Consider the following 27606-nt stretch of genomic DNA (forward strand, 5'->3'; position numbering starts at 1 on the left):
GGCTCATAGAGGACTGTGTGCTTTCCTCCTACTCCTCCCCCCCTGGACATTTTGGAGTAATGGGGGCATCAGGGGTTGGGAGGCTCATAGAGGACTCGGGGGGAAGGGGGACTCAGAACAGTGTGCTTGTCTCCTACTCCTCCCCCCCTGGGCATTTTGGGGTAATGGGGGCATTAGGGGGGCTCATAGACAATTCAGGGGGGGAGGCTCATAGAGGACAGAGTAGGAGGAAAGCAGACTGTCCTCTATGGCCCCCCTCCTCCCCCCTTCCCCCTCCCTATGAGTTCTCTTGCTGCCTGCATTAATCTATCTATCTATCCCTGGACCCTTCCCATTCCGAATATAACAAACAACCGGCACCAACCGTTTCCGGTCAGGAGCGGGCAGGCAGTCCTTCAGTCTGGGGCTGGGATCGATGCAGTGTGCACGTTGAGCAGCCTACTTCACTCGAGTCGCTTAGGTCAGAGACTGAATGTGTAAGTATGACCGGTGCCCGCCCCTGCTGCCCGCAAACACTGGCCAATCAGCAGCTGCCTCTTTGTGCTGCTGACCTGTGCTGATTGGCCAGTGTGAAAAGTAGAACACCTGCAGGCTGGCCGGGAGAATCAAGTTCAAGCAATGAGGCAGCAGGTTAATACGAGAGGGGGACGGGGGGCGCCGCCGATCAAAGGCAGATAATATTGCCCGAAACACCTCAGAATTCATCCTGCTGCTTTTGTCAGCAGTCACATCATCAATAAATACAAGAGAACCAGTTCCATTGGCAGCCATACATGCCCGCGCCATAACACTACCACCACCATGCTTCACTAATGAGGTGGTATGCTTAGGATCATGAGCAGTTCCTTTCCTTCTCCATACTCTTCTCTTCCCATTACTCTGGTACAAGTTGATCTTGGTCTTATCTGTCCATAGGATGTTGTTCCAGAACTGTGAAGGCTTTTTTAGATGTCGTTTGGCAAACTCTAATTCTGGACTTCCTGTTTTTGAGGCTCACCAATGGTTTACATCTTGTGGTGAACCCTCTGTATTCACTCTGGTGAAGTCTTCTCTTGTTGACTTTGACACACATACACCTACCTCATGGAGATTGTTCTTGATCTGGCCAACTGTTGTGAAGGGTGTTTTCTTCACCAGGGAAAGAATTTTTCGGTCATCCACCACAGTTGTTTTCCGTGGTCTTCCGGGTCTTTTGGTGTTGCTGAGCTCACCGGTGCATTTCTTCTTTTTAAGAATGTTCCAAACAGTTGTTTTGGCCACGCCTAATGTTTTTGCTATCTATCTGATGGGTTTGTTTTGTTTTTTAAGCCTAATGATGTCTTGCTTCACTGATAGTGACAGCTCTTTGGATCTCATCTTGAGAGTTGACAGCAACAGATTCCAAATGCAAATAGCACACTTGAAATGAACTCTGGACCTTTTATCTGCTCATTGTAATTGGGATAATGAGGGAATAACACACACCTGGCCACAGAACAGCTGAGAAGCCAATTGTCCCATTACTTTTGGTCCCTTAACAAGTGGGAGGCACATATGCAAACTGTTGTAAGTCCTACACCTTTCACCTGATTTGGATGTAAATGCCCTCAAATTAAAGCTGACAGTCTGCAGTTAAAGCTCATCTTGTTCATTTTATTTTAAATCCATTGTGGTGTTGTATAGAGCCAAAAATGTTAGAATTGTATCGATGTCCCAGTATTTATACACCTGACTGTATATAGAGTGCCAGCGGCTGTGAGGACGATCTACTCCCAAAAAATTATCAAAATAAAGAAAAAAATTCCACGGCATTGGATTTTACGCCTTGGATGTGCCGTGGAATTTTTTTCTTTATTTTGATAATTGCTTATCAAAGTGATAAGAAAATGGCTTAAATGAGTGTTTATGAAGTGTCAGGAGGAGTTCAGAGATAAGAGCTACAGGTCCAGCTGACAGGGCAGCTCTCTGACAGATTCAGTGTGAAGCAGAGAGCATGCTAGTCTGCAAATACACTAAAAGTTAGAGCTTTAAAAGAAAAAATGTTGAACATTTTTAATAAAGTTCAGTCGAAATAAAAATATTTAGCCCCCAAAGGCATCCATTTTATACTTTAGGGGTTTTCCAAGACTTTTATACTGATGACTTATCCTCTCTATAGGTCATTAGTATCTGATCAGTTAGGGTCAGACACTTGGGACTTCACCGATCAGCTGTTTGAGTAGGCACCGATGTTCGCAGCAGCCCTGCAGCCTTCTCACAGCTTGCCCTAGGCCATGTGACATCATGTTCATTGGTCACATGACCTAGGCGCAGTTCAGCCTCACTGAAGTGAATGGGGCTGAGCTGCGATACAGAGCATAGCCACTGTACAATGTACAGCGGTGTGGTTTGGTGAGCTGAGAGAAGGCTCCCCAGAGCACTGCTGCCTTCTCAAACTGCTGATCGCCGGGGCTTCTGGTTGTTGGATCCCCACTGATTAGATACTGTATAAAAGTCTTGATAAACCCCTTAAAGGTCATAACAACTGATGATCGTTTTCTCTTTTGACAGTGGTACCAGGTATTTGCATTTTCAGTTGTGGCTACTCTCCCTTATTATGCAAAATGCTTCCAATCCTAAGTGCCTTCACCGCCACAATTCTCTGCTCTGTTGGATACCTTGACAAAGCGTTAACCTTAAAATACAAACTTAAATTAAATAAGTGAGTATATAACTATTCGGAAATGGCATTAAAGGAATATTCCCATCTGGAACATCTATGGCCTATCAATAAGATAGGCTGTAAATGTGATAGGAACAGGTCTCAAAGGTAGGACCGGCACCTATCTATAGAACAGAGCCCCAACGTGAATGGAGAGTAAGCACAGCCACTATCTATTCACTGCTATGGGACTTCCAAAAATAACCAAGAATTGGTTTGGCTATTTTTGGTAGTCCCATAGCAGTGAACAGATGAGTGGCTGTGCTTGTCTAACTTGCTCTCCATTCACTGCTAGGTGACTTAAGAAAATACTCGATGTTGCCCACTCAGTGACAGTCTCATAGCAGTAAGTGGAGAGTACACTGTCCTTGACATAGAGGTGGGACCTGCACCTATCTGACATCGAAGGCATAGCCTATCAATATACCGTAAATGTCCCAGGCGGGACAACCCCTTAAAAGTGATGGGCCCTGACAATCTCCTACTCATATACCAAACAGTGTAATTGTCTGGCCAAGACATAAAGCGCCTCTTCTTTAGGAGCTATACCAAAGAATCATGTTATATAGGATATTTTTATCTTCTGGGATATAGCTTCTCTGGTGCTGGATATTATAAACGCGTTAGTTAATCAGGGGATTAATAAACCAATGGAGATTACCATATGTAATCAAACCAGTCAAACACAACAATACATTGCATAAAAAAAAATCTCCTTCCTCCTCAAAATGCGACCTGCTCTGGGCACATTTTTGTCCCTTGGTAGAGACCCTTTTTGTCAGGAAGTACGTATAATGTTCATAGAGTCATACAATACCTATCCTAAAGTGTGAAAGTCCATCCAATAATAGGTCTTCACTTTGAATGATTCACATCACAAAGACCAACATATAGATTGACTTCCTTGATTCTTGGTTAATTAGATATACTTCCTTATCAGAGTGCATGTATAATATGATCCCAGAAGAACAAAAAAGCATAAAAATGCATCAATAACAAAAATGCATCAATAATAGGTGATACATCCATAATATGGTTACTCACTTGCATTTTTTTTTAAAGACTTATATGCAATATAAAAAAGAAAAGATAAGAGGTGGAGAGACATAGGGTCATAATTCTTATGATGGCTTTTTGTTTGCTCATATAGTACTATTACAATTAGAGATGAGCGAATTTTTCTAAAATTCGATTTGGCCAGTTCGCCGAATTTGTTGAAAAAATGTGGTTCAATCCGAATTTATTCGTAGCGAATTTAGTTTAAAAAACTGCTATTTCCTGGCTGCAGAGAGCCTTTATAGTGGTGTAGAACACTGTGCCTTGCAGTAACACGCATAGAGAGTCTGCTTTGGTAGTGAAATTATAATGTGAGTCAGTATGACATGCAGATGACAGGTGTTGCTCTTAGAATCACTGCACACTTCACTTCTTTGGGCAGTCACGGGGCCAAAACTGACCAAATAACTCAAGTATGAACTCACAGGTCAATGTTAGGGCCAAAAAGAAGCGCACTCCTTTTACACCGTCATCAGCTGATTCCACATAGATGTCTACAGAACCTGTTCTATTAAACGCTTATACAAGTAGAGCCACCCCGACAGAGTGGAGAGGGTGTCAGCAGTAAGTTTGTGTCGACGTCACTGATTATTTTGCCCTTCCTTTGATCCGTCAGAACAATAACCCACAAAAAAACTGATCCTGTCTGTTGAGCATCCGCCTTCACTAAGTCAGTTTTTGGTCAGTAATCCATCAGTATTGCTAATGGCAAAAAAAAATGGAGTGGATCCAAAACAGAGATGACATGTGAATGGAATATTTGCATGTCTTCTGTGTTTTGTACCCACTCCTGCTTTTGGCTACCAAATCACAAGCCAATTCTGATGGAACCATACAGGCCTTACAGCTGCTACACAGACAGGATCCGTTGTGCATCTAATTTTTCCTTCCTTCTGACAGATCAGAAGAAGGGTCAATTAAATGATGATGTCAGTCAGGCCGAAAGGCAAAACAGTGGCCGAGTCATGAAGTGGGGATGGTGAGAACAGCATGAGAAGTCCACAGAGTGGCCCTATGACATAGTGGTGAGGTGGAAGCAGCATGAGGAGGCCACAGAGTGGCACAATGACAGTGTGGAGGTGGCAGCAGCAGCATGAGGAGGCCACAGAGTGGCACAATGACAGTGTGGAGGTGGCAGCAGCAGCATTAGGAGGCCACAGAGTGGCACAATGACAGTGTGGAGGTGGCGGCAGCATCAGGAGACCACAGAGTGGGAAGGTGACATAGTGTGTAGGTGGCGGCAGCATCAGAAGACCACAGAGTGGCAAGGTGACATAGTGTGGAGGTGGCAGCAGCATGAGGAGACCACAAAGTGACCCGGTGACAGAGTGGGGAGGTGGGTGGCAATAACAGTACCTGCTGACGATGATGGGTGTAAGAAGGAGCACTTGACATCAGATGTGTAGACTTTGCCACATACTTCAAACAAAAGATAGTCGGGGTGAGATCAAAAAACCGCCATACCTATTGGCATGGGAGAAAGAACTAGATATCGTACTCTCAGAGCAAGAAACTAAACAAATATTAGCAACATCACACGGATTTACACAATGCGTACGTATGCAAGAGAATCATTTTAAATTACTTGCAAGGTGGTACAGAACACCTGAGTTCTTGTTCAAGAGAGGTCTTTCCGACTCCCGGCGGTGCTGGAGGTGTGAAGGAGGGGTGGGATCTTTATCGCATATTTGGTGGTCATGTCCCCAGATTGGAAAATACTGGGAAGAAGTAAATAAGGCGATTAAAAAAATAGCGCTACCTGACTTTGAGATAACTGTTGAGATGATAGTTCTCTCGAAATCTTCCTCAAGTTACACCCCTTCAAAGAAAAATCTAATAACACATTTATTAGCAATAGCTAAATCACTCATACCACTACATTGGCTGGACACAAAACCTCCCACAATTCAAGAATGGAAAGCTAAGGCTGATCAAATCTACAATTTTGAGGAGATGACTAGCTGGATAAATAGAAGTCATGATAGGTTCCTCAAGATATGGAACCTTTGGGATCTGGTGAAAGCAGATGGATAGGGTGTTTGTGAAAATGGGACGTTAAGACTACCTGCAAAATATATGTTAAGCAAGATGGCCTAGCCGATTTAATCCTCATGGCTTGAAACTAGCTTTCTGGAAATCATAGGAGATTTAGAACACATCACCCCTCCCCCCCCCCCCTCTTCTCTCCATCCATCCCTTCTCCGTTCACTCCCTTCCCCCTCCTTCTCATTCACCTTCATTTCTAGTTAATTTATTGTGGTCCTGTTGGCCGCAAGTACTAATGGAAGAGTCAACATACAGGGTCAGAATGCGCGACTGATAGGCAAATGTCATTGAGAGACCAAAGTGATAATAATACATCACAGATTTTCACTGGGGCATCTAGATACCGCTATGAGCTCTGATTCTGATTATTATCTCTGTCAGTTATTTGTACTGTCTTTTGCATAAATGTATAAGATTGTATTTGCAAGTAACTGTGTAATGATATATACTTTCTGAAAATAAAGAATATATAAAAAAAAAAAAAAAAAAATAGTCAACATCAGAGAAAGCTTCAGTACACAGTCCCCACAGACCCTCTACAACAACTGCTCGGTCCTCTTCTCCCAAAACCCACTTCTTCACCATTACAGAAGAAAAACTCTCCACTCTACTCTCCAGATCACATCTCACCCACCCGTGCACTTGTCCCAATCCCCATCCCACCTCACCCCTAACCTCACCACAGTGTTTTATCCCAGCCTAACTCATCTCTTCAACCTATCTCTAACATCTGGTCTCTTCCCCTCTGCTTTTAAACATGCTACCATTACACCCATCCTCAAAAAGCTTTCACTTGACTCCTCTTCTTTTGCCCAGTTATCGGACCATATCACTCTCTTCCGTATGCCTCAAAGCTACTTGAACAACATGTCCATTCGGAACTGTCCTCTCACCTCTCCTCCTGCTCCCTCTTTGACCGGCTACATCTGGCTTCCGACCCCACCACTCGACTGAGACCCTGCCCTTACCAAAGTCACCAATGACCTACTTAACATCCAAAACCAAAAAACACTACTCTGTCCTCCTTCTCCTTGACCTTTCCTTTGCCTTTGACACTGTCGACCACTCCCCTTCTGTAGCAAACTCTCTCATCTCTTGGGCATCACTAACCTGGCCTCTCTCCTGGGATGACAGCATACCTTACAGACCGGACATTTAGCATCTCCCACTCTCACACCACCTCCTCGTCTCATTCCCTCTGTTGGTGTCCCGCAAAGCTCTGTCCTAGGACCCATGGTCTTCTCTATTTACACTTTTGGCCTGGGACATCTTATAGAGTCCCGTGGCTTTCAGTATCACTCTTATGCTGACGACACACAAATCTACCTCTCTGGTCCAGACATCACCACCTTATTATCCAGAATCCCACAATGTCTATCTGCTATATCATCCTTCTTGTCCTCTCGCTTTCTAAAACTTAACATGGAACAAAACAGAATTCATCATCTTTCCCCATCTTGCTCAACCGACCCCCCCCCCTCCTTCAACAGACCCATCTATCACGATCAATGGCTGCACACTCTCCCCCGGTCAACCAAGTCCGCTGCCTTGGAGTAACCTTGATTCTGCCTCTCTTTCCGACCGCACATCCAAGCCCTTTCCACCACCTGCCGACTCCAACTCAAAAACATCTCCCGCATCTGTGCTTACCGTAACTTTAAATCTGCGAAAATGCTTGTACATGCCCTCATCATCTCCCGCCTAGACTAATGCAACACTCTCCTCTGTGGCATTCCATCTAGCACTCTCACACCCCTCCAATCTATCCTCAACTCTGCTGACGGACTAATCACCTCTCACCCTGTTACTCTCTGCCTCTCCCTTCACTGGCTCATTACCCAGCGAATTCAGTTCAAAATACTAACAAATACATACAAGGCCGTCCACTACCTGTCCCCTCCCTACATCTCTGAGATACTTTCCTGATACATCCCCACATGCAATCTCCGATCCTCACAAGACCTCCTTCTCTCCTCTCCTCTTATCACCTCTTCCCACAATCGCCTCCAAGATTTCTCCTGTGCATCCCCCACACTCTGGAACTCGCTACCTCAACATATCAGGTTCTCACCTACAGTGGAATCCTTCAAAAGAAACCTGAAAACCCACCTCTTCCGACAAGACTACAACCAGTGACCCTGCTGCCTCTATACCGCCATGACCAACTTCACCCTCACCTACTGTGTCCTTCTCCCATAATATGTAGATTGTAAGCCCTCACGGGCTCGCCCTCTCTCCTTCTGTACCAGTTCGTAACTCGTCTTGTTTATGCTTAGTGCACTTGTCTGCATTATGTATGTACAGTATACCCCTTTTCATATGTACAGCGCTATGGAATGAATGGCGCTTTAATAATAAATAATAATAATAATAATAAATCAGGCAGGTGGCAGCATCAGAATAGTAGCTGAGGCAGGTAGCCAGAAGAAATCTATCTCTGTTGTCAAAGTGTTGGTGTGGCACCATGGATGATCTAGTCTGATGCATCAGGCATTGGTGGGTGGAAATCCTGGCTGATCCACGCCTGATTTCATCTTGACAAAGATCAGTCTCTCCATATTGGGTTTGACAGGCGAGTTTCTTCTTGGGGTAACTATGGCCCCCGCTGCACTAAACACCCGCTCTGATGCACACTACTGGATGGACAGGACAGGCTATTCCAGGGCAAACTCTGCCAGTTGTGGCAACAAATCTAGTTTAGTAGCTGCCCAGTAGTCCAGCGGATCTTGAATGTGGGGTGGCAGGGTACTGTCCAAGTATGCCACCACCTGCTGGTTCAGGTCCTGCTCCTGGTCTAGCTGCTGCTGCTGTTGGTGAGTAGTTTCTTCACTAGGTGGGTGAAGAAAGCTGCTCATCAGCAAATCTAGACTCAAGTTGCTGCTGATGGAGCTGGAACCCCCCACCCTGCCACAGCAGCCATGTCAGAGAAATGTGAGCGCAGAGGGCCCCCCGGTCAGACCTGCCAGAGGATGGACGATGGCGCAGATAGGCAGCGGCCAACTCACTACATAGGATGAAGTAGTTCAGTTTCGGACGGTAGCAAGGGTCCAACAAGGTGGAGAGCCAGAAGTCATCCCTCTGCCGAATGGTGAAAATTCGGCTGTCACTACGTAAGCAAGTGAGCATGCATTGGGCCATTTGTGCAAGTGACTCGGAGGGACTCCCTGCCTCCATCTCCACTGCATACTGCTACGGTGTGTCTGGGTCCACTGCCTCCTCTTCCTCATCGCCCTGTAGCTCTTCTGCCTGCTCCTGCTCCTCCTCTCCTGTCACCTGTGTATAAAAAACCACCCATTTCGCTACCCATTTCACTCCAATGTCCTCCTCCTCCAGTTCAGCCCCCACAGGGCTCATGTGGCCCGTGAGATGCTAGGCACCACATTTTCCAGTCCCCTGACCAGCTAGATTTAGAAGCATCTGTTCCAGGACATGAAGCAGTGGAATGACATCATTCATCCAGTAGTTCTGGCGACTGACAAATAATGTGGCATCCTCAAAGGGCCTGAGCAAACGTCAGGTGTCACGCATGAGCTGCCACTGGCTGACATCAAAGTTACACAGGGGAGTACTCCTGTCCGCTTGGATCATCAAGAAATCGTTTATGGCCTTTCTCTATTCATATAGTCGGTCTAACATATGGAGGGTGGAATTCCAACGGGTGGAAACGTCGCATATTAGCCTATTTTGGGGGATGCCGTTCTGCCGCTGCAGCTCAAGGAGGGTGTTTCTTTGCAGTGTTTGAGTGGCTGAAGTGCATGCAAAGTTTCCTGGCTATTTTTAGGATGTCTTGCAGATGGGTGGAAGACTTCAGGAACCGCTTGACAACCAGATTGAACACGTGTTCCATGCAGGGTGAATGGCTCAGCCCTCCTTGACGCAGCCCCCGACACCATGTTCTTCCTGTTGTCTGTCACCATGGTTTCGATTTTCCAGTTGTTGCGAAGAAAGCCAGGATTCGATTTCTTGATGAAGGACATGGAGCAGTTTCCTCCCCTGTGTGACTCTGTTCGCCCAGGCAAACGAGGTGCAGAACAGTGTGACACCACAGTAGCCCTGCACATGTGGTATGCTGGAGGGGCACTGTGAATTGTCCCTGTAGTGGAGGCTGAGGACATGGTGGAGGATGAGGAGGCAGAGGCAGACATTGTCGCAGGACAAACGGGCGTGAGAACGTGGAGGCGGAAGCGGCGTCACCTGGCCAAGTTGCTGGTGTGGCTGGGCAGGATCTACATTTACCCAGTGGGGTGTAAAGGACATACAGTATATTGTCCTTGACCGTAGTTACAGCTACCGACCAATTTTCCCCAAAAAAGGCTGTTTGACAAAACATTTCCCCACTGAATGCTAATCGACGTAATTCGGTCCATACAGGAAAAGGAAGTCTATAATCACCCATCAATTTTCCCAAAAAGGCTGTTTCACAAAAAAAATTCCCCAATGAATGGCTAATCGATGTAATTCGGTCCATACAGCATAAGGAAGTGTACTGTACAATCACCCATCAATTTTCCCAGAAAAGGCTGTTTCACAAAACAATTTCCCCACTGAATGGCTAATCGACGTAATTCGATCTATACAGCAAAAGGAAGTCTACAATCACACATCAATTTCCCCCCAAAAAATAATGGCTGTAGTACAATAGAACTTCACCACTGAACGGCAAATATATTTTTCTTTTGCCACTAATACACGCCACAAAAGGCTATATAACATATAACTGCACCGCTGTAGGCAAATATATATTCTTTTGCCATTAATACACGCCACAAAAGGCTTTAGAACATATAACTGCACCGCTGTACGGCAAATATATTTTATTTGGGCACTAATACACACCACAAAAGGCTATAATTTTAGCCCTTCACAACACAATTGGCAAATACGCCTTTTTTCCCACTAACACAAGCCAAAAAATGCTTTAGAAAATAAAATTGAACCACACAAGGGCAAATAAGACATAGAAATATTTCCTTGTAATAAACCCTGTTAATGGCTGTATCAAACAGCACTTGCACCCCAATAACAAGAACGGTTTGCTGGAATTACAGAGCTGTATAATGGCAATTTGGATCCCCACTCAGTGCAGAAAGGTGTAATAGGATTGTTCCTATTACCCAGGCTGTAAACACCCCTACTGAACCCTGTTCAAAATAAATGCTGTGGAATGATTCCTCCCTATCCTTTCCCTACACCTTGAATAATCTTTCCCTGCACTTGTAAATATTTTTCTTTGGCACAATGAAGTTTTTTCTAACACTGTCCCTAGCACCTGCTGACGTCTGTCCCTGCACTAAGTACACTGGTAAATAGCAGAATCCAAGATGGCTAAGGCTATTAATAGGGCTGTGACATCACAGGGCTGGCTGGCTGCTGATTGGCTGCATGCATGGCATTATGGGTGATCCCGCCTTTCCAGAGTTCCTTGCTCCATGTCCTCACACATGCAGCAGCCATTTTAGAAAAAAAAAAATATATTTCCTGAAATTCGGATTGAATTCCACTTCGTCAGCTTCGATTCGCTCATCTCTAGTTACAATCTATGGGTACTCTAGTGAGTGAAGGGACCATTGCAGAAACATCCAAATAGGACAGAAAAATCTGAACGGAGGAATAGGTGACACCTGCATCTGATTTTGTCTCTCCCCCCCCCCCCCTCTTTTTTTCAAATGGTACTTGTAAGTCCTCAAAATAAAATATACGTGAGTAACGGTATTATGGATGCATCACCGACGTCTGTTATTGATGCATTTTTGTTGTTCTGGGATCATATTATACATGCATTTTGATAAGGAAGTATATCTATTTAACCAAGAATTAAGAAAGTCATTATACAGTATATGTTTATCTTTGTGACGTGAATCATACAAAGTGAAGACTTATTATTGGATGGACTTTCACACTTTAGGATATGTATTTTATGACTCAATGAACATTATACGCAGTTCCTGACAAAAAGGGTCTCTTCCAAGGGACAAAAATGTGCCCAGAGTTGGTTGCATTTTGAGAGGAAGAATTTATGTAATGTAATGTGGTATTTTATATCCAAGTGTATTGTTGTGTTTTACTGATGTGATTACATATGGTAATCTCCATTGGTTTATCAATCCCCTGATGAACCAATAATTGGGGAAACACATCGGGATAATTTTGCAGATTTCCCCATCTAATTACCAATAATATTAATTTTTTTATTTGTGTTATTATTTGGGCACCTTTTCACATATTTGTGTGGTTATTTTATGTATCATTGGGGTCATTTATTAAATCTAAAACGCCGGTCTTCATAATCCTGCGCTGGCGTTTGATGCGCCTAAGTTATGTAGAGGCACCGGGCTCTACATAACATAAGGGCATCCACTGCCGGCCTAAATCTACGCCACCTGCCTTGCTGGCGTAGATTTAAATAATTTTCTAGACGTAGAAAATGACAAAATGAGACGGGCCTTTTGGTATGAATAAAAAATATATTTTTAAACTTCCATGATATTTTTTATGGCTCATCTATAAAGGATCTAGGGAGAAGCTTCTCTGCACAAATACATTCATGAATTGTATTATATTTAACTGTATTTTATGTTGTAGGATACAGGAATTGCAAACCCAGTTTATCATCTAGATGGATGCAACATAAAACTAGAACAAGGTACAATACTGTTTAGTCAAAAAAAATTATCAAAATGAAAATGATTGCTCTGTGATTGTGAAGTTGATTTTAGCATTATGCAATGGTAAAGCCAAAACGGTTTTCTAGTGCTTGAATGCTGATGGTTGTCTGAGCAGGGTAACCATCTGTAATTGCACAGACTGTCCATAAAATGAGGATACATTTTACCATAATAAAAATAGACACATTTGTGATTTCTTTTTAATTTGAGAAGCAACTGCAGATTATTGGAATTGTAATTATCAGCTTTTTAGAGGTTTTAGAGGTCATGATACAGGTGCATCTCAATAAATTAGAATATCATCAAAAGGTTAATTTATTTCAGTAATTCAATTGAAAATGGGAAACAGAGTGATCTATTTCAAGCATTTATTTATTATGTTAAAGATTATGGCTTACAGCTAATGAAAACCCAAAAGTCAATATCTCAGAAAATTAGTATATTGTGAAAATGTTCAATATTGTGGACTCATGGTGTCACACTCTAATCAGCTAATCAACACTAAACACCTGCAAAGGTTTCCTAAGCCTTTAAATTGTCCCTCAGTCTGGTTCAGTAGGCTACGCAATCATAGGGAAGACTGGTGACTTGTCCAGAAGACAGTCATTGACCTCCGTGGCCCGACACATTCAGGCCTCATGCAAGCAACCATATTTTTGGTACGTGTCCAATCCACATTTTTTATGAATCGCACATGGACCCATTTATTTCTATGGGTTTGCAAGGATTTCATCCATGTGCTGTATGCATCCATGCAGCTGGGCAGCAAAATATAGAACTTGTACTATGCTTGTCTGTTTTGCAGACAAGAATAGCTTTTTTACAGTGGGCTCATGAAAATTGCAGGATGCACACAGGACCGCATCATATTTTGCTGATCCTGGTGTAGATTTCATTGCTGGAGCACGGACAGCAGAGGATGCAACCAATTTATTAACCGCTTGCCATCGGGGCCATTTGCCCCCTTCCTGACCAGGCCAAATTTTGCAAAACTGACATATCTCACTTTATGTGGTAATAACTTTGGAACGCCTTTATTTATCCAAGTCATTCAGAGATAGTTTTCTCGTGACACATTGTACTTCATGATAGTCATAAATTTGAGTCAAAATATTTCACCTTTATTTATGAAAAAATCCCAAATTTACCCAAAAAATTTGAAAAATTCGCAATTTTCTAAATTTCTATTTCTCTGCTTTTAAAACAGAAAGTGATACCTCATAAAATATTTATTATTTAAACATTCCCCATATGTCTACTTTATGTTGGCATCATTTTGGAAATGTCATTTTATTTTTTTTAGGACGTTAGAAGGCTTAGAAGTTAGAAGCAATTCTTCAAATTTTTAAGAAAATTGCCAAAACCCACTTTTTAAGGACCAGTTCAGGTATGAAGTCACTTTGTGGGGCCTACATAGTGGATACCCCCATAAATGACCCCATTGTAGAAACTACACCCCTCAAGGTATTCAAACCGATTTTACAAACTTTGTTAACCCTTTAGGCGTTCCACAAGAATTAAAGGAAAATGGAGATCAAATTTTTAAATTTCACTTTTTTGGCAGATTTTCCATTTTTCTTTAACACATCGATGGTTAACAGCCAAACAAAACTCAATATTTATTACCCAGATTCTGCGGTTTACAGAAACACCCCACATGTGGTCATAAACTGCTGTATGGGCACACGGCAGGGCGCAGAAGAAAAGGAACTCCACATGGTTTTTAGATGCCATGTCCCATTGAAGCCCCCTGATGCACCCTTACAGTAGAAACTCCCAAGAAGTGACCCCATTTTGGAAACTAGGGGATAAGGTGCCAGTTTTATTAGTACTATTTTTGGGTACATATGATTTTTTTGATCATTCATTATAACACTTTATGGGAAAGGTGACCAAAAAATTGGTTGTTTTAGCACAGTTTCTATTTATTTATTTTTACAGCGTTCACCTGAGGGGTTCAGTCAAGTGACATTTTTATAGAGCAGATTGTTACGGACGTGGCGATACCTAATATGTATACTTTTTCTCATTTATTAAAGTTTTACACAATAATAGCATTTTTTTGAAACAGAAAAATTATGTTTTAATGTGTCCATGTTCTGAGAGCTATAGTTTTTTTATTTTTTGAGAGATTTTCTTATGTAGGGGCTCATTTTTTGCGGGATGAGGTGACGGTTTTATTGGTACTATTTTGTGGGACATACGTGTTTTTGATCACTTGGTGTTGCACCTTTTGTGATGCAAGGTGACAAAAATTGCTTGTTTTGACACAGTTTTTTTTTTTTTTTTTTTACGGTGTTCACCCGAGGGGTTAGGTCATGTGATATTTTTATAGAGCTGGTTTTTACGGACGCGGCAATACCTATTATGTATACTTTTTTTTATTTGTCTCACTTTAACACAATAATAGCATTTTTGAAACCAAAAAAATGATGTTTTAGTGTCTCCATGTTCTAAGAGCTATAGTTTTTTTATTTTTTGAGAGATTTTCTTATGTAGGGGCTCATTTTTTGCGGGATGAGGTGACGGTTTTATTGGTACTATTTTGTGGGACATACACGTTTTTTTTTTACGGTGTTCACCCGAGGGGTTAGGTCATGTGATATTTTTATAGAGCTGGTTTTTACGGACGCGGCAATACCTAATATGTATACTTTTTTTTATTTTTTCTATTTTTAACTTTTTTTTTTCATTCCTTACTTGGGGACTTTTTTTTTTTACATGTGAAACTTTTTTTTATTTTCAACCTTTTATTTTTATTTTTTTTATTTTACACTTTTCGTCCCCCATAAGGTCATACAAGACCTCTGGGGGACATTTACTTCACTTTTTTTTTTTTTCACTGTTAATTTCTCCTGTAACTGGGGCTGACATAGTAGCCCAGTTACAGGACAAATACACCCCTAGAGAGGCAGTACAGCAGCAATCCAGCGCTGTACAGCCTCACAGCAGGGCTGATCGAGGTCTCTGAGAGACCTCACACAGCTCCTGCACTCTCCGGTCCCGGCTGTCACATGACCGCCGGGCCGGAACAGGAAGCGCATAGCGCTTCCTGCTCTGCATACACAGCGCTCGGCGAGCGCTGTGTCTGCAGCGATCCGGAAGGCAGGGACACCTGGGCACTGTCCCTGCCTTGTCTTAGGGTTGCCCTGCTGTCACTGACAGCGGGCACCCCGATCAGCAGCTGCACGATTAGCGTGCAGCTGCTATTTCTGAAAAGACGTTTTAAAACGTGCTTTCAGAAATAGACGTCCACCCATAGGACGTTTATATCCTATGGGCGGACGTAAAGCGGTTAAGGGGCTTGCACCTCTTAATAAATTAGTCAGATCTTTCTTCAGTGGGGTTTTCACTGACGCTGGCATGTGAAACGATGGTGTTAGCAAATGACCTCCATTGACTGTTCCTGAATGTTGCCCTGACCCTGATGGTGAGGCATGTTATATTTTTGTTTCTGCTAATTCAGAATTAGCAGAGTAAGGGTACTTTCACACTTGCGGCAGAACTCGCCGGAACTGCCTGCCGGATCAGGCAAAACGTATGCCAACTGATGCCTGATCAGTCGAAAAAATGCATTGAAATGCCGGATCCGTCTTTCCGGTGTCATCCGGCAAAACGGATCCGGCATTTATTTTTTTCACCTTTTTTTCAGTCTGCGCATGCGCAGACCAGAAGGACGTGTCCGGCATTCCCGTATTCTGAATGCCGGATCCGGCACTAATACATTCCTATGGGAAAAAATGCCGGATCCGGCATTCAGGCAAGTCTTCAGTTTTTTTCGCCGGAGATAAAACCGTAGCATGCTGCGGTTTTCTCTTTTGCCTGATCAGTCAAAACGACTGAACTGAAGACATCCTGATGCATCCTGAACGGATTAAAAAATAGAACATGTCCTATTCTTGTCCGTTTTGCAGACAAGGATAGGACATTTCTACAGAAGTTTATTTTTAAAATGGCAGCATGCACTCGGCAGGGATCCATGTTTTGCGGATCTGCGATTTGTGGACAAAATGCTTACAACTCTGTGCATGGGCCCCAAAAAGGCTGTTTTCCGCAGTATATTTTATGCTGGCCCCTGTGGATACGGCACAATAATAACAAAGCCAGTCATAGTCCATAATAACAGCCACAGCACCATCATACAACTGTACCGGCCAATGGAGAAATTTATCAAAGGTGTATGCTGGATTTCTGGTGTACAGAAGTCACAAATAGCCTTTATGTGCAAAAGTATGTTGCTTTCAAAAAGTGTGCTTAGCGGAAGGCTTGGGACCTCTGAGCCTAATACATTTATCATAATTATCCCAGAATATTGGTATAAATTAAAGCTAAAATCTACAGCAACCTACAGCTGACGCACATTTCAGTTTGTGGCGCACGTACAGCCCAAGATGCAACAAATTTATTAAGAGGTGTGCACCTCTGACAACCTTTTCACTAAAAAATGACACGTGAAACCCAAAAGATTCAACAAAACTTGAAATGTATTCATCTTCTGCTCATTCTGGGCTCAGTAACCATGTGGGAGGTCTTATCAGTGACTGACATCCGACCTTCAGTGTATAACTGTGTAGACATAGATAACTGTCAATCACTGATAAGACTGCCCAATTGGCTACGGAGCCCAGAACGAGCAGAGATTTAAAGAGGTCGTACCACTAAAAATATTCTACATTTTTCAAACCAGCACCTGGATCTGAATACTTTTGCAATTGCATGCAATGAAAAATTTAGTAGAGCCACTGAGCTATTCAATAAAATAAAATAAAAATTGTGCCAACTGCTGTTTGTGCTGTGCGTTCAGTTTAAATCTTCAACTGCCAACAGCCATATCTGAAGCTGTGACAAGGAAAGAGCCATAGCAGAAAGGACATGCCTCCTGAGCTGTGATAGGGAGATAACTGCAGCTCCCTGAGCTGCCAGCCTGAAATAGGTCTAGTAGAACAATAGGAGCAATGATTGGGAAGATCTCTGGATCCATGTGAGGTACAGGGCTGGTTCTAGCTTTGTTAGAAAGAGATTGTCTTGTACATGTAGTATATGATGTCTACTTTTCATGTTTTAGATCAATAATGAGATAACCCCTTTAAATGGATAAATTACATGTTTTGCTGAGTATTTTCCCATTAAACTACAGTACAGACCAAAAGTTTGGACACACCTTCTCATTCAAAGAGTTTTCTTTATTTTCATGACTATGAAAATTGTAGATTCACACTGAAGGCATCAAAACTATGAATTAACACATGTGGAATTATATACATAAGGCTGGGTTCACACGGGCGTTGCGGGAAAATGTGCGGGTGCGTTGCGGGAACACCCGCGATTTTTCCGTGCGAGTGCAAAACATTGTAATGCATTTTGCACTCGCGTGAGAAAAATCGCGCATGTTTGGTACCCAAAAACCCGAACTTCTTCTGTAGATTGTATTATTTTCCCTTATAACATGGTTATAAGGGAAAATAATAGCATTCTGAATACAGAATGCATAGTACAATAGGGCTGGAGTTGATCGCGGCCCGGCATCTACTTCTGTCTCCTTTGTTGAATAGGACCTTTGATGACGTCACTCCAGTCATCACATGATCCATCACCATGGTAAAAGATCATGTGACGTACCATGTGATGACCGGAGTGACGTCATCAAAAGGTCCTGTAACTGTATTTAATGCTCACCACAGGTCCTATTCAACAAAGGAGACACAAGGAGATGCCGGGCTACGCGATCAAGTGGACTAAGGTGAGTTAAATTATTTTTAATTTTTTTTAACCCCTCCAGCGCTATTGTACTATGCATTCTGTATTCAGAATGCTATTATTTTCCCTTATAACCATGTTATAAGGGGAAATAATAATGATCGGGTCTCCATCCCGATCGTCTCCTAGCAACCGTGCGTGAAAATCGCACCGCATCCGCACTTGCTTGCGGATGCTTGCGATTTTCACGCAACCCCATTCACTTCTATGGGGCCTGCATTGCGTGAAAAACGCAGAATATAGAGCATGCTGCGATTTTCACGCAACGCTCATCTGAACAGCCCCATAGAAATGAATGGGTCGGTATTCAGTGCGGGTGCAATGCGTTCACCTCACGCATCGCATCCGCGCGGAATACTCGCCCGTGTGAAAGGGGCCTAAGGCCTCATGCACACGGCCGTGTTCCGCGGCCGAGAGCGGTCCGTGGTAACCCGGCCGGGATTCCTTCTGACAGCAGGAGCGCACGGCGTCATTGGTTGCTATGACGCCGTGAGCTTCATGCCGCCGCTGCTGTACAGTGATACACTCGTATAGGTCATACGATTGTAATGCGTTTTGCACTCACGTGAGAAAAATCGCGCATGTTTGGTGCCCAAACCCGAACTTCTTCACAGAAGTTCGGGCTTGGGATCGGTGTTCTGTAGATTGTATTATTTTCCCTTATAACATGGTTATAAGGGGAAATAATAGCATTCTGAATACAGAATGCATAGTAAAACAGCGCTGGAGGGGTTAAAAAAAAAAAATAATAATTTAACTCACCTTAGTCCACTTGATCGCGTAGCCCGGCATCTCCTTCTGTCTCCTTTGTTGAACAGGACCTGTGGTGACGTCACTCCGGTCATCACATGATCCATCACCATGGTAAAAGATCATGTGACGTACCATGTGATGACCGGAGTGACGTCATCAAAAGGTCCTGTTCCTGTAATTAATGCTCATCACAGGTCCTATTCAACAAAGGAGACAGAAGAGATGCCGGCTACACGATCAAGTGGACTAAGGTGAGTTAAATTATTATTATAATTTTTTTAACCCCTCCAGCGCTGTTTTACTATGCATTCTGTATTCAGAATGCTATTATTTTCCCTTATAACCATGTTATAAGGGAAAATAATAATGATCGGGTCTCCATCCCGGTCGTCTCCTAGCAACCGTGCGTGAAAATCGCACCGCATCCGCACTTGCTTGCGGATGCTTGCGATTTTCACGCAACCCCATTCGCTTCTATGGGGCCTGCGTTGCGTGAAAAATGCAGAATATAGAGCATGCTGCGATTTTCACACAACGCACAAGTGATGCGTGAAAATCACCGCTCATGTGAACAGCCCCATAGAAATGAATGGGTCGGTATTCAGTGCGGGTGCAATGCGTTCACCTCACACATCGCATCCGCGCGGAATACCCGCCCGCGTGAAAGGGGCCTAACAAACAAGTGTGAAACAACTGAAAATATGTCATATTCTAGGTTCTTCAAAGTAGCCACCTTTTGCTTTGATTACTGCTTTGCACACTCTTGGCATTCTCTTGATGAGCTTCAAGAGGTAGTCCCCTGAAATGGTTTTCACTTCACAGGTGTGCCCTGTCAGGTTTAATAAGTGGGATTTCTTGCCTTATAAATAGGGTTGGGACCATTAGTTGGGTTGAGGAGAAGTCAGGTGGACACACAGCTGATAGTCCTACTGAATAGACTGTTAGAATTTGTATTATGGCAAGAAAAAAGCAGCTAAGTAAAGAAAAACGAGTGGCCATCATTACTTTAAGAAATGAAGGTCAGTCAGTCAGCCGAAAAATTGGGAAAACTTTGAAAGTAAGGGCTATTTGACTATGAAGGAGAGTGATGGGGTGCTGCGCCAGATGACCTGGCCTCCACAGTCACCGGACCTGAACCCAAACGAGATGGTTTGGGGTGAGCTGGACCGCAGAGTGAAGGCAAAAGGGCCAACAAGTACTAAGCATCTCTGGGAACTCCTTCAAGACTGTTGGAAGACCATTTCAGGGGACTACCTCTTGAAGCTCATCAAGAGAATGCCAAGAGTGTGCATAGCAGTAATCAAAGCAAAAGGTGGCTACTTTGAAGAACCTAGAATATGACATATTTTCAGTTGTTTCACACTTGTTTGTTATGTATATAATTCCACATATGTTAATTCATAGTTTTGATGCCTTCATAGTCATGAAAATAAAGAAAACTCTTTGAATGAGAAGGTGTGTCCAAACTTTTGGTCTGTACTGTATATATCAATCTGCTAACCTCCTCTTGCTCTATTATATGCTGCAAGCAGATGGTACTTCATTTGCAAAAAAATAAATAAATAAAACTATAAATATATATATATATATATATATATACACACACACACACACACATAATCACCTATAATATAAAATACTTCAATGTTACTTTCCCACTACCAGAAAGTGAGAAGCTAAAACATCACCCCTTCTGGTGCTTTCAGCAGAGACGAGAGGTGGGTTACAGTTCACCAGGAGCGGTGTATAACTCCACTTCTGAACAAAGCCACTTATTACCAACCTCAGGGCTGTCTTTAACGCAGGGCAAAAGGGGCAGCTGTCTCTTGAGCCCCGCTGGCCAGTGGCATAGCGTGGGCGGGGGGTTGCCCCGGGCGCAAAATTCCAGGGGGCGCTAGCAGAGCCGCACCGCCAATTAGGCAAAGTGAGGCGATGGCCCCAGGCGGCACGACCCTGGTGACAAGTGGGGGGTGGCGGCAGGGTAAAGGGACATGAGCGCTTCCATTCTGGAAGCGTCTCCCTTCCCCGTTCCTCTGATAGGCTGCAGGCCTAGTGCCTGCAGCCTATCAGAGGCCGGTGCAGACGGCACGATGACGTCGCGCCGCCTGAGCCATACAGCGTGGGACACAGGCCGGAAGAGGCCTGCATCGCTTGCTGCCAGCCTGATAGAGGTAAGTATAAGTGTTTATTTTTTTATATGGTACTACTTACTGGCACATGATTGGGGGGCATCTATGGGGGCACTTGTTACTGGCATATTATTGGGGGCACTTGTTACTGGCACATGATTGGGGGGCATCTATGCGGCACTTGTTACTGGCACATGATTAGGGGGCATCTATAGGGGTACTTGTTACTGGCACATGATTGGGGGCATCTATGGGGGCACTTGTTATTGGCACATAATTGGGGGGCATCTGTGGGGGTACTTGTTATACATGATTGGGGGGCATCTATGGGGGTACTTGTTACTGGCACATGATTTGGGGGCATCTATGGGGGTACTTGTTACAGGCACATGATTGGGGGCATCTATGGGAGCACTTGTTACTGGCACATGATTGGGGGGCATCTATGGGGTACTTGTTACTGGCGCATGATTGGGGGGCATCTATGGGGGCACATCTTACTGGCACATTATTGGGGGGCACTGTGGGGGCATCTATGGGGGCACTTCTTACTGGTACATTATTGGTGGCACATTATTGGGTGGTACTATGGGGGCATCTACTGAGGCCACAAAGAAGGGGTATTTTACATGGGGGTGTTAAGGGAAATATGTCTTTCAGCCAGAACCTCATCCTGATGACCACACAAATATGCCTAATAATTGGACCCAGTGGTATTCACCCATTCAGTATGGCCAGTAGCAGTGTGTCCCTTGTTAGCATATCTAAGGCAGGAAGGGCACATTGTGAAAGCAGTTGAACAACATCCTCTTGACCAAGAGATGGGGGAAGATATTTGGGTGGTCACAGGGTGGAGTCTACGGGGGGCTGGGACACAGCAACATATAGGTGAAAGTTGGGAGTGGGGCGGGGGCTTCTCTTCCTGGACACCGATGGATGAATAGCATTTCAGGAGCAAGCTAAGTTATATGTGTGCTTATGTGGGTATGTATATAAGTATAATATCCCAGTAGACTTTATATGTGTACATTATAGTACATATAGATATTTGCAGTCTGTTTATGCATGAGTCTCTATATGTACATATACTAATGGTCAGGTACTGGATGTGAGTTGGTTAGAAGAGTAGATCCAGTAGACTGTAAATTGGTGGACTCTGGATATACTGTATATACATACACATTATTAGCCACATTTGCTTAGCATCCAGGGTGCGCAGTAACGCAGGGGGCTGTGTGTGGTGGTGTCCTCTATGTATTGTGTTATCTGTATATTTATGTATAATGTCCATTGCTTTGTCATCTCTATGTTATCAGTGAACTATTTTTATATATAAGTATCTTCGAGGGTTGTGTGTTGCTCCTGGGGTATATGAAGGACTGGAAGAGGTGTAATTATACACAGAATAATCGGGTTGTATGGGAAACAAGGGCAACATGCTAGGAATAGAATAGAAGGGATGGAAAACGGAGATATACATAAATCTCCATTTTCCAAGAAGCAAAAACACCCTCTTCAGGGGGCAAGGGGGGAGAGGAACACTATGGGTGCTTCTACTGAGGCCACAAAGAAGAGGTATTTTATATGGGGGGCTCTGTATAGGGGTATTTTATACTGGGGCACATTATGGTAGGTACTATGGGGAAGGGGAGAGAGGAGTACTATGGGCTCATCTATGGGGGGCATGTGTTGTGGTGCAGGGCGTGATTGCATGGTAGGGTGTGAGAAGGCAGAATCCAGGGGGCCCAAGTAAATTCTTGCCCAGGGTCCAATCAATATTAAAGATGGCCCTGAGCAACCTACAAGCAGGGGCGTAGCTAAAGGCTGATGGGCCCTGGTGCAAGAGTTTAGCTTGGGCCCCCCTTCTCTCAGTGCTAAGTGGCCAGGGGCAGGGAAGCACATAGCCTTTCTTCTGCCTGAAGAAAAAATTTAAACGGCACCCCCCCCATTCCGAATACTTGACCTAACCCCTTCCCTCCAGCCAGAGGTGTAACTTGACCAGCATGCACTTTGTATAATGCCAGTGTCTTCTTATGTGGCACAAGGGTCTTTGGGCCCTCTAGAGACTGCTACCTCTGTACCCCCTATAGCTATGCCCCTGCCCACAAGTATAAGTTCTCTCTACTCATCATCGATGTGTGGGTAGCATGTGGAGCTATATATATATTAGTCTTAAAAGCAACTGTTTAGTTTATGCATGAAGTTGCAATTGTAGTAAAATTATTTTTTTCTCTGCAGACACTGAAATCAAGTCACTTATCATTGACTGCAGTGGGATTATATTCATTGACATTGCTGGAGCTCGTCTTTTTATACAGGTAGATTGATCAGTCTCATTAATGTGTATCATTTATTGTCATTTTATATATCATTTTTTAGAAAGCAGCATGTAAAAGACTGGTAAACGTGTAGGCACCATTAGCACCAGTAGAGTAAGCAAATGGAAGGAAAGTCCTGACATGAGGTCATTTTTCAGACTCCAGTATAGATGCACAATTATACACTCACCTAAAGAATTATTAGGAACACCTGTTCTATTTCTCATTAATGCAATTATCTGGTCAACCAATCACATGGCAGTTGCTTCAATGCATTTAGGGGGGTGGTCCTGGTCAAGACAATCTCCTCAACTCCAAACTGAATGTCAGAATGGGAAAGAAAGGTGATTTAAGCAATTTTGAGCGTGGCATGGTTGTTGGTGCCAGACGGGCCGGTCTGAGTATTTCACAATCTGCTCAGTTACTGGGATTTTCACGCACAACCATTTCTAGGGTTTACAAAGAATGTTGTGAAAAGGGAAAAACATCCAGTATGCGGCAGTCCTGTGGGCAAAAATGCCTTGTGGATGCTAGAGGTCAGAGGAGAATGGGCCGACTGATTAAAGCTGATAGAAGAGCAACGTTGACTGAAATAACCACTCGTTACAACCGAGGTATGCAGCAGAGCATTTGTGAAGCCACAACACGCACAACCTTGAGGCGGATGGGCTACAACAGCAGAAGACCCCACCGGGTACCACTCATCTCAAAATAGGAAAAACAGGCTACAATTTGCACAAACTCACCAAAATTGGACTGTTGAAAACTGGAAAAATGTTGCCTGGTCTGATGAGTCTCGATTTCTGTTGAGACATTCAAATGGTAGAGTCCGAATTTGGCGTAAACAGAATGAGAACATGTATCCATCCTCTGATGGCTACTTCCTGCAGGATAATGTACCATGTCACAAAGCTCGAATTATTTCAAATTAATTTCTTGAACATGACAATGAGTTCACTGTACTAAAATGGCCCCCACAGTCACCAGATCTCAACCCAATACAGCATCTTTGGGATGTGGTGGAACGGGAGCTTCGTGCCCTGGATGTGCATCCCTGAAATCTCCATCAACTGCAAGATGCTATCCTATTAATATGGGCCAACATTTCTAAAGAATGCTATCAGCACCTTGTTGAATCAATGCCACGTAGAATTAAGGCAGTTCTGAAGGCAAAAGGGGGTCCAACACCGTATTAGTATGGTGTTCCTAATAATTCTTTAGGTGAGTGTATAAGGGAATGAAATAAACTGTAATTTTCATGGATCAGCGGGTGTGAACCCACTGTGCCACCGACTGGCTATATTCTGGAGGGGCATGTCTAAGCAACTACCTGGTTTTCACTAGAGCCTCAGATGGGGAGGATAGACTTGAGCCGTTAGGGTAGTTGCTAGGGGCTACTCTGGAGCAATCCCCGAGTCAGTGGGAGCTGGTCCAGGCGGACCAGGAGGTACCTGAGTAGGTACCAGAAGTACAAGCGTAGTCAGGCGGGCAGAGACATTACCAGGAGCAATGGTGCAGGACCGAAGGATACGGCAGAGACGTGGTCAGACAGGCAATAGGTCAGGGCAGGTGGCACAGGTACAGGTCAGGCAATCTGGGTCGGCAACAGTAGGGACAAAGCAAGCAGGCAGGGATCAGACGATAAGCAAAGTCCAGGAACGAAGTATAGATCAGGAGCATACAAGAGTATCAGGAACCAGCAAATTCAAGGACCTTGACACTGAGGCATCTGGGAATGGGGCTGAGTCAGTTAAATACATGCAGGAGAACCAGAGTTGATCAGCGAGGTCACCTGACCTAACCCACACAGCCCAGGGAGTGATGCGCTCCGCCCTTAGAGCAGTGTAACACAAAACCAGCCGAACTCATGCTGTGTCCAGGGCTGAGTGGAAGCTGTGGAGCGGAATCCTCAAAAGCAATATCACCTACAGAAACAAAGCCCAGAACTGCAGCGGTTAAATGGGAAGTACCGGCCACAGGTCACCGCTGAGCGCAGCACCCGGGACCACAGCGATAAATGGGGGAACAGCGGCGTACAGCAGCCGCTGTTACAGTAATTTCTCATTACAGACCTATTATCAGAACAATTTAATGTAGGGCTCATGCATATGGCGGTGTATAAAGGCCATATGGCTCACTAGTAATACACTGAACCCCGTAACCAAGTGACCACCATTACATTGAAAGCTTGGAAGAGAAATGAAACCTTAAAGGGGTTGTCCAGTCCTCTTATATGGGCCATCAATTTTTGGTTGGTGGGGGTCCGTCAACCCGCACCTCCACTGATCAGCTGTTTTGGGAATAACTGTACAGCTCGGTCCATGGTGTAGTGGACATAGCTGGTTAGTGGAGCATTGTTCCCATTGAAGTGAATGGAAGCAGTGCTGCAGTAACAAACTCTGTAAACTACACAATAGACAAACCTGTGTAGCTCCGGCACTGGAGCTACTACCAAACGGCTGATTGGCAGGGGTGTCAGACCCCGCCGATCTGATATTGATGACCTATCCTGAGGATAAATCAACAATATGAAAGAGCTGGACAACCCCTTTAAGGGTATACTCACACACAGGGATAGATTTATCATCTCCCTTGCGCCAGAAAAGTGACTTTAAAAAGTCGCAGGCTGTGTGTTTGCGACTTTTTAAATGCATTTTTAAAAAAAAAAAAGTTGCAAGTGCCTCTTTTTATGCCACCTGCGACAGTTTTCCAAAAGGGGGCGTGGAAAGGGCTGGAAAGGGGCATGCCCAACAGCGGAGACAAATTTATCTTGATTCACACCAGATTTCTGTTTAGGTGCACGGAAGCACCTAATTTATGATGGGGCCTGCACCTTGTCATAAATGTGGTGCATCCTCCGTCAGCGCAGGGGGTATTAAGACTGGACAGAAAGCACTAGTCTTGATAAATCTCCCCTAGTGTTTTCTAAACATTTCCACCATGGTTTTCTTTTGAAATGAAGCCACAGCATCTTGAGTTACATGGTCATGGCTCTTTCCAAATGATTCCATTGATATGTACACAATTGCTGAGATAATTTGATGATGTTGCTCTAAGGTTGTGCTTGATAGATTTTTTTTTAATGTCTTCTTTCAAACCTAAAGGTATTTGTTTTTCATGTTATTTAGATGTGTGTTGAGTGTCAGAAGGCTGGCATGCATCTTCTCCTTGCCGGATGCAATGGTGAGCACCTACTCATTCTTTATATCTACTGCTCCAGTAATTCATTAAGGTACTTTCACACTTGTGTTGTTGGATTCCGGCAGGCAGTTCCGGCAATCTGTATGCAAACGGATACCATTTGTAGACGGATCCGGATGTGGATCCGTCTCACAAATGCATTGCAATACCGGATCCGTCTCTCCGGTTGTCTTCCGGAAAAATGGATCCAGTATTTATCTTTTTCACATTTTTAAAGGTCTAAAACCGGCTCCATTTTTCCGGACCACTTGGGGCCAGATCCGGCATTCCAGCAAGTTTTCCGGAATTGCTGCAGTATTTTCTCCGTCCAAAAACTGTACAATCTGTAGTGAAGTGAGGAACAAAGTGTCCCTGGTGCCAATCAAGGGCTGTTAAGCCACCATCCAAAAGATAAAGTATTGAGGCACTCAGGTTAAGGTTTTGCAATTAAAGTATAGCTTTATTTCACATGATCTGCATCATCCATTTGCCCAGTGGTACATATAAATAACAGAATATTTCTGACCGGACGTTTCGGTCACAATGGACCTTCATCAGTGGTCACATGATCTGTGAAGTGGGTAAAGGCATTCCTGGGGTGCTGGATGCATCCAGAATATTCCTGTCAGAAATATTCTGTTAGGCCTCATGCACACGACAGTATTTTTTCACGGTCTGCAAAACGGTGTTCCGTTGTTCTGTGATCCGTTTCCGTTTTTTTTCCTGTGTCTTCCTTGATTTTTGGAGGATCACCAGACATGAAAAGTGAAAAAAAAATCTAAGTCAAGTTTGCCTTGAAAATGATAGGAAAAAAACGGACACGGATCACGGACGCGGATGACAATCTTGTGTGCCTCCGTGTTTTTTCACGGACCTATTGACTTGAATGGGTACGGGAACCGTTGTCCGTGAAAAAAATAGGACAGGTCATATTTTTTTCACGGACTGGAAACACGGATCACGGATGCGGATGACAAACGGTGCATTTTCTGAGTTTTCAACGGACCCATTGAAAGTCAATG

At 43.9% G+C, this 27606-nt stretch overlaps 1 protein-coding gene across 1 annotated transcript in view; it reads left to right on the forward strand.

Moving 5' to 3' along the window:
• Window positions 1–27606, forward strand: part of LOC120996073 (solute carrier family 26 member 10-like) — a 103757-nt gene that overhangs the window by 63054 nt on the left and 13097 nt on the right. Inside the window, 3 exon segments of the mRNA XM_040425764.1 lie at window positions 12365–12425; window positions 23325–23404; window positions 26533–26587. Coding sequence (XP_040281698.1) covers window positions 12365–12425; window positions 23325–23404; window positions 26533–26587 — 196 coding nt within the window.

This window comes from Bufo bufo, chromosome 3, assembly GCF_905171765.1.
Source record: "Bufo bufo chromosome 3, aBufBuf1.1, whole genome shotgun sequence".
In the NCBI taxonomy this organism is placed as follows: domain Eukaryota; kingdom Metazoa; phylum Chordata; class Amphibia; order Anura; family Bufonidae; genus Bufo; species Bufo bufo.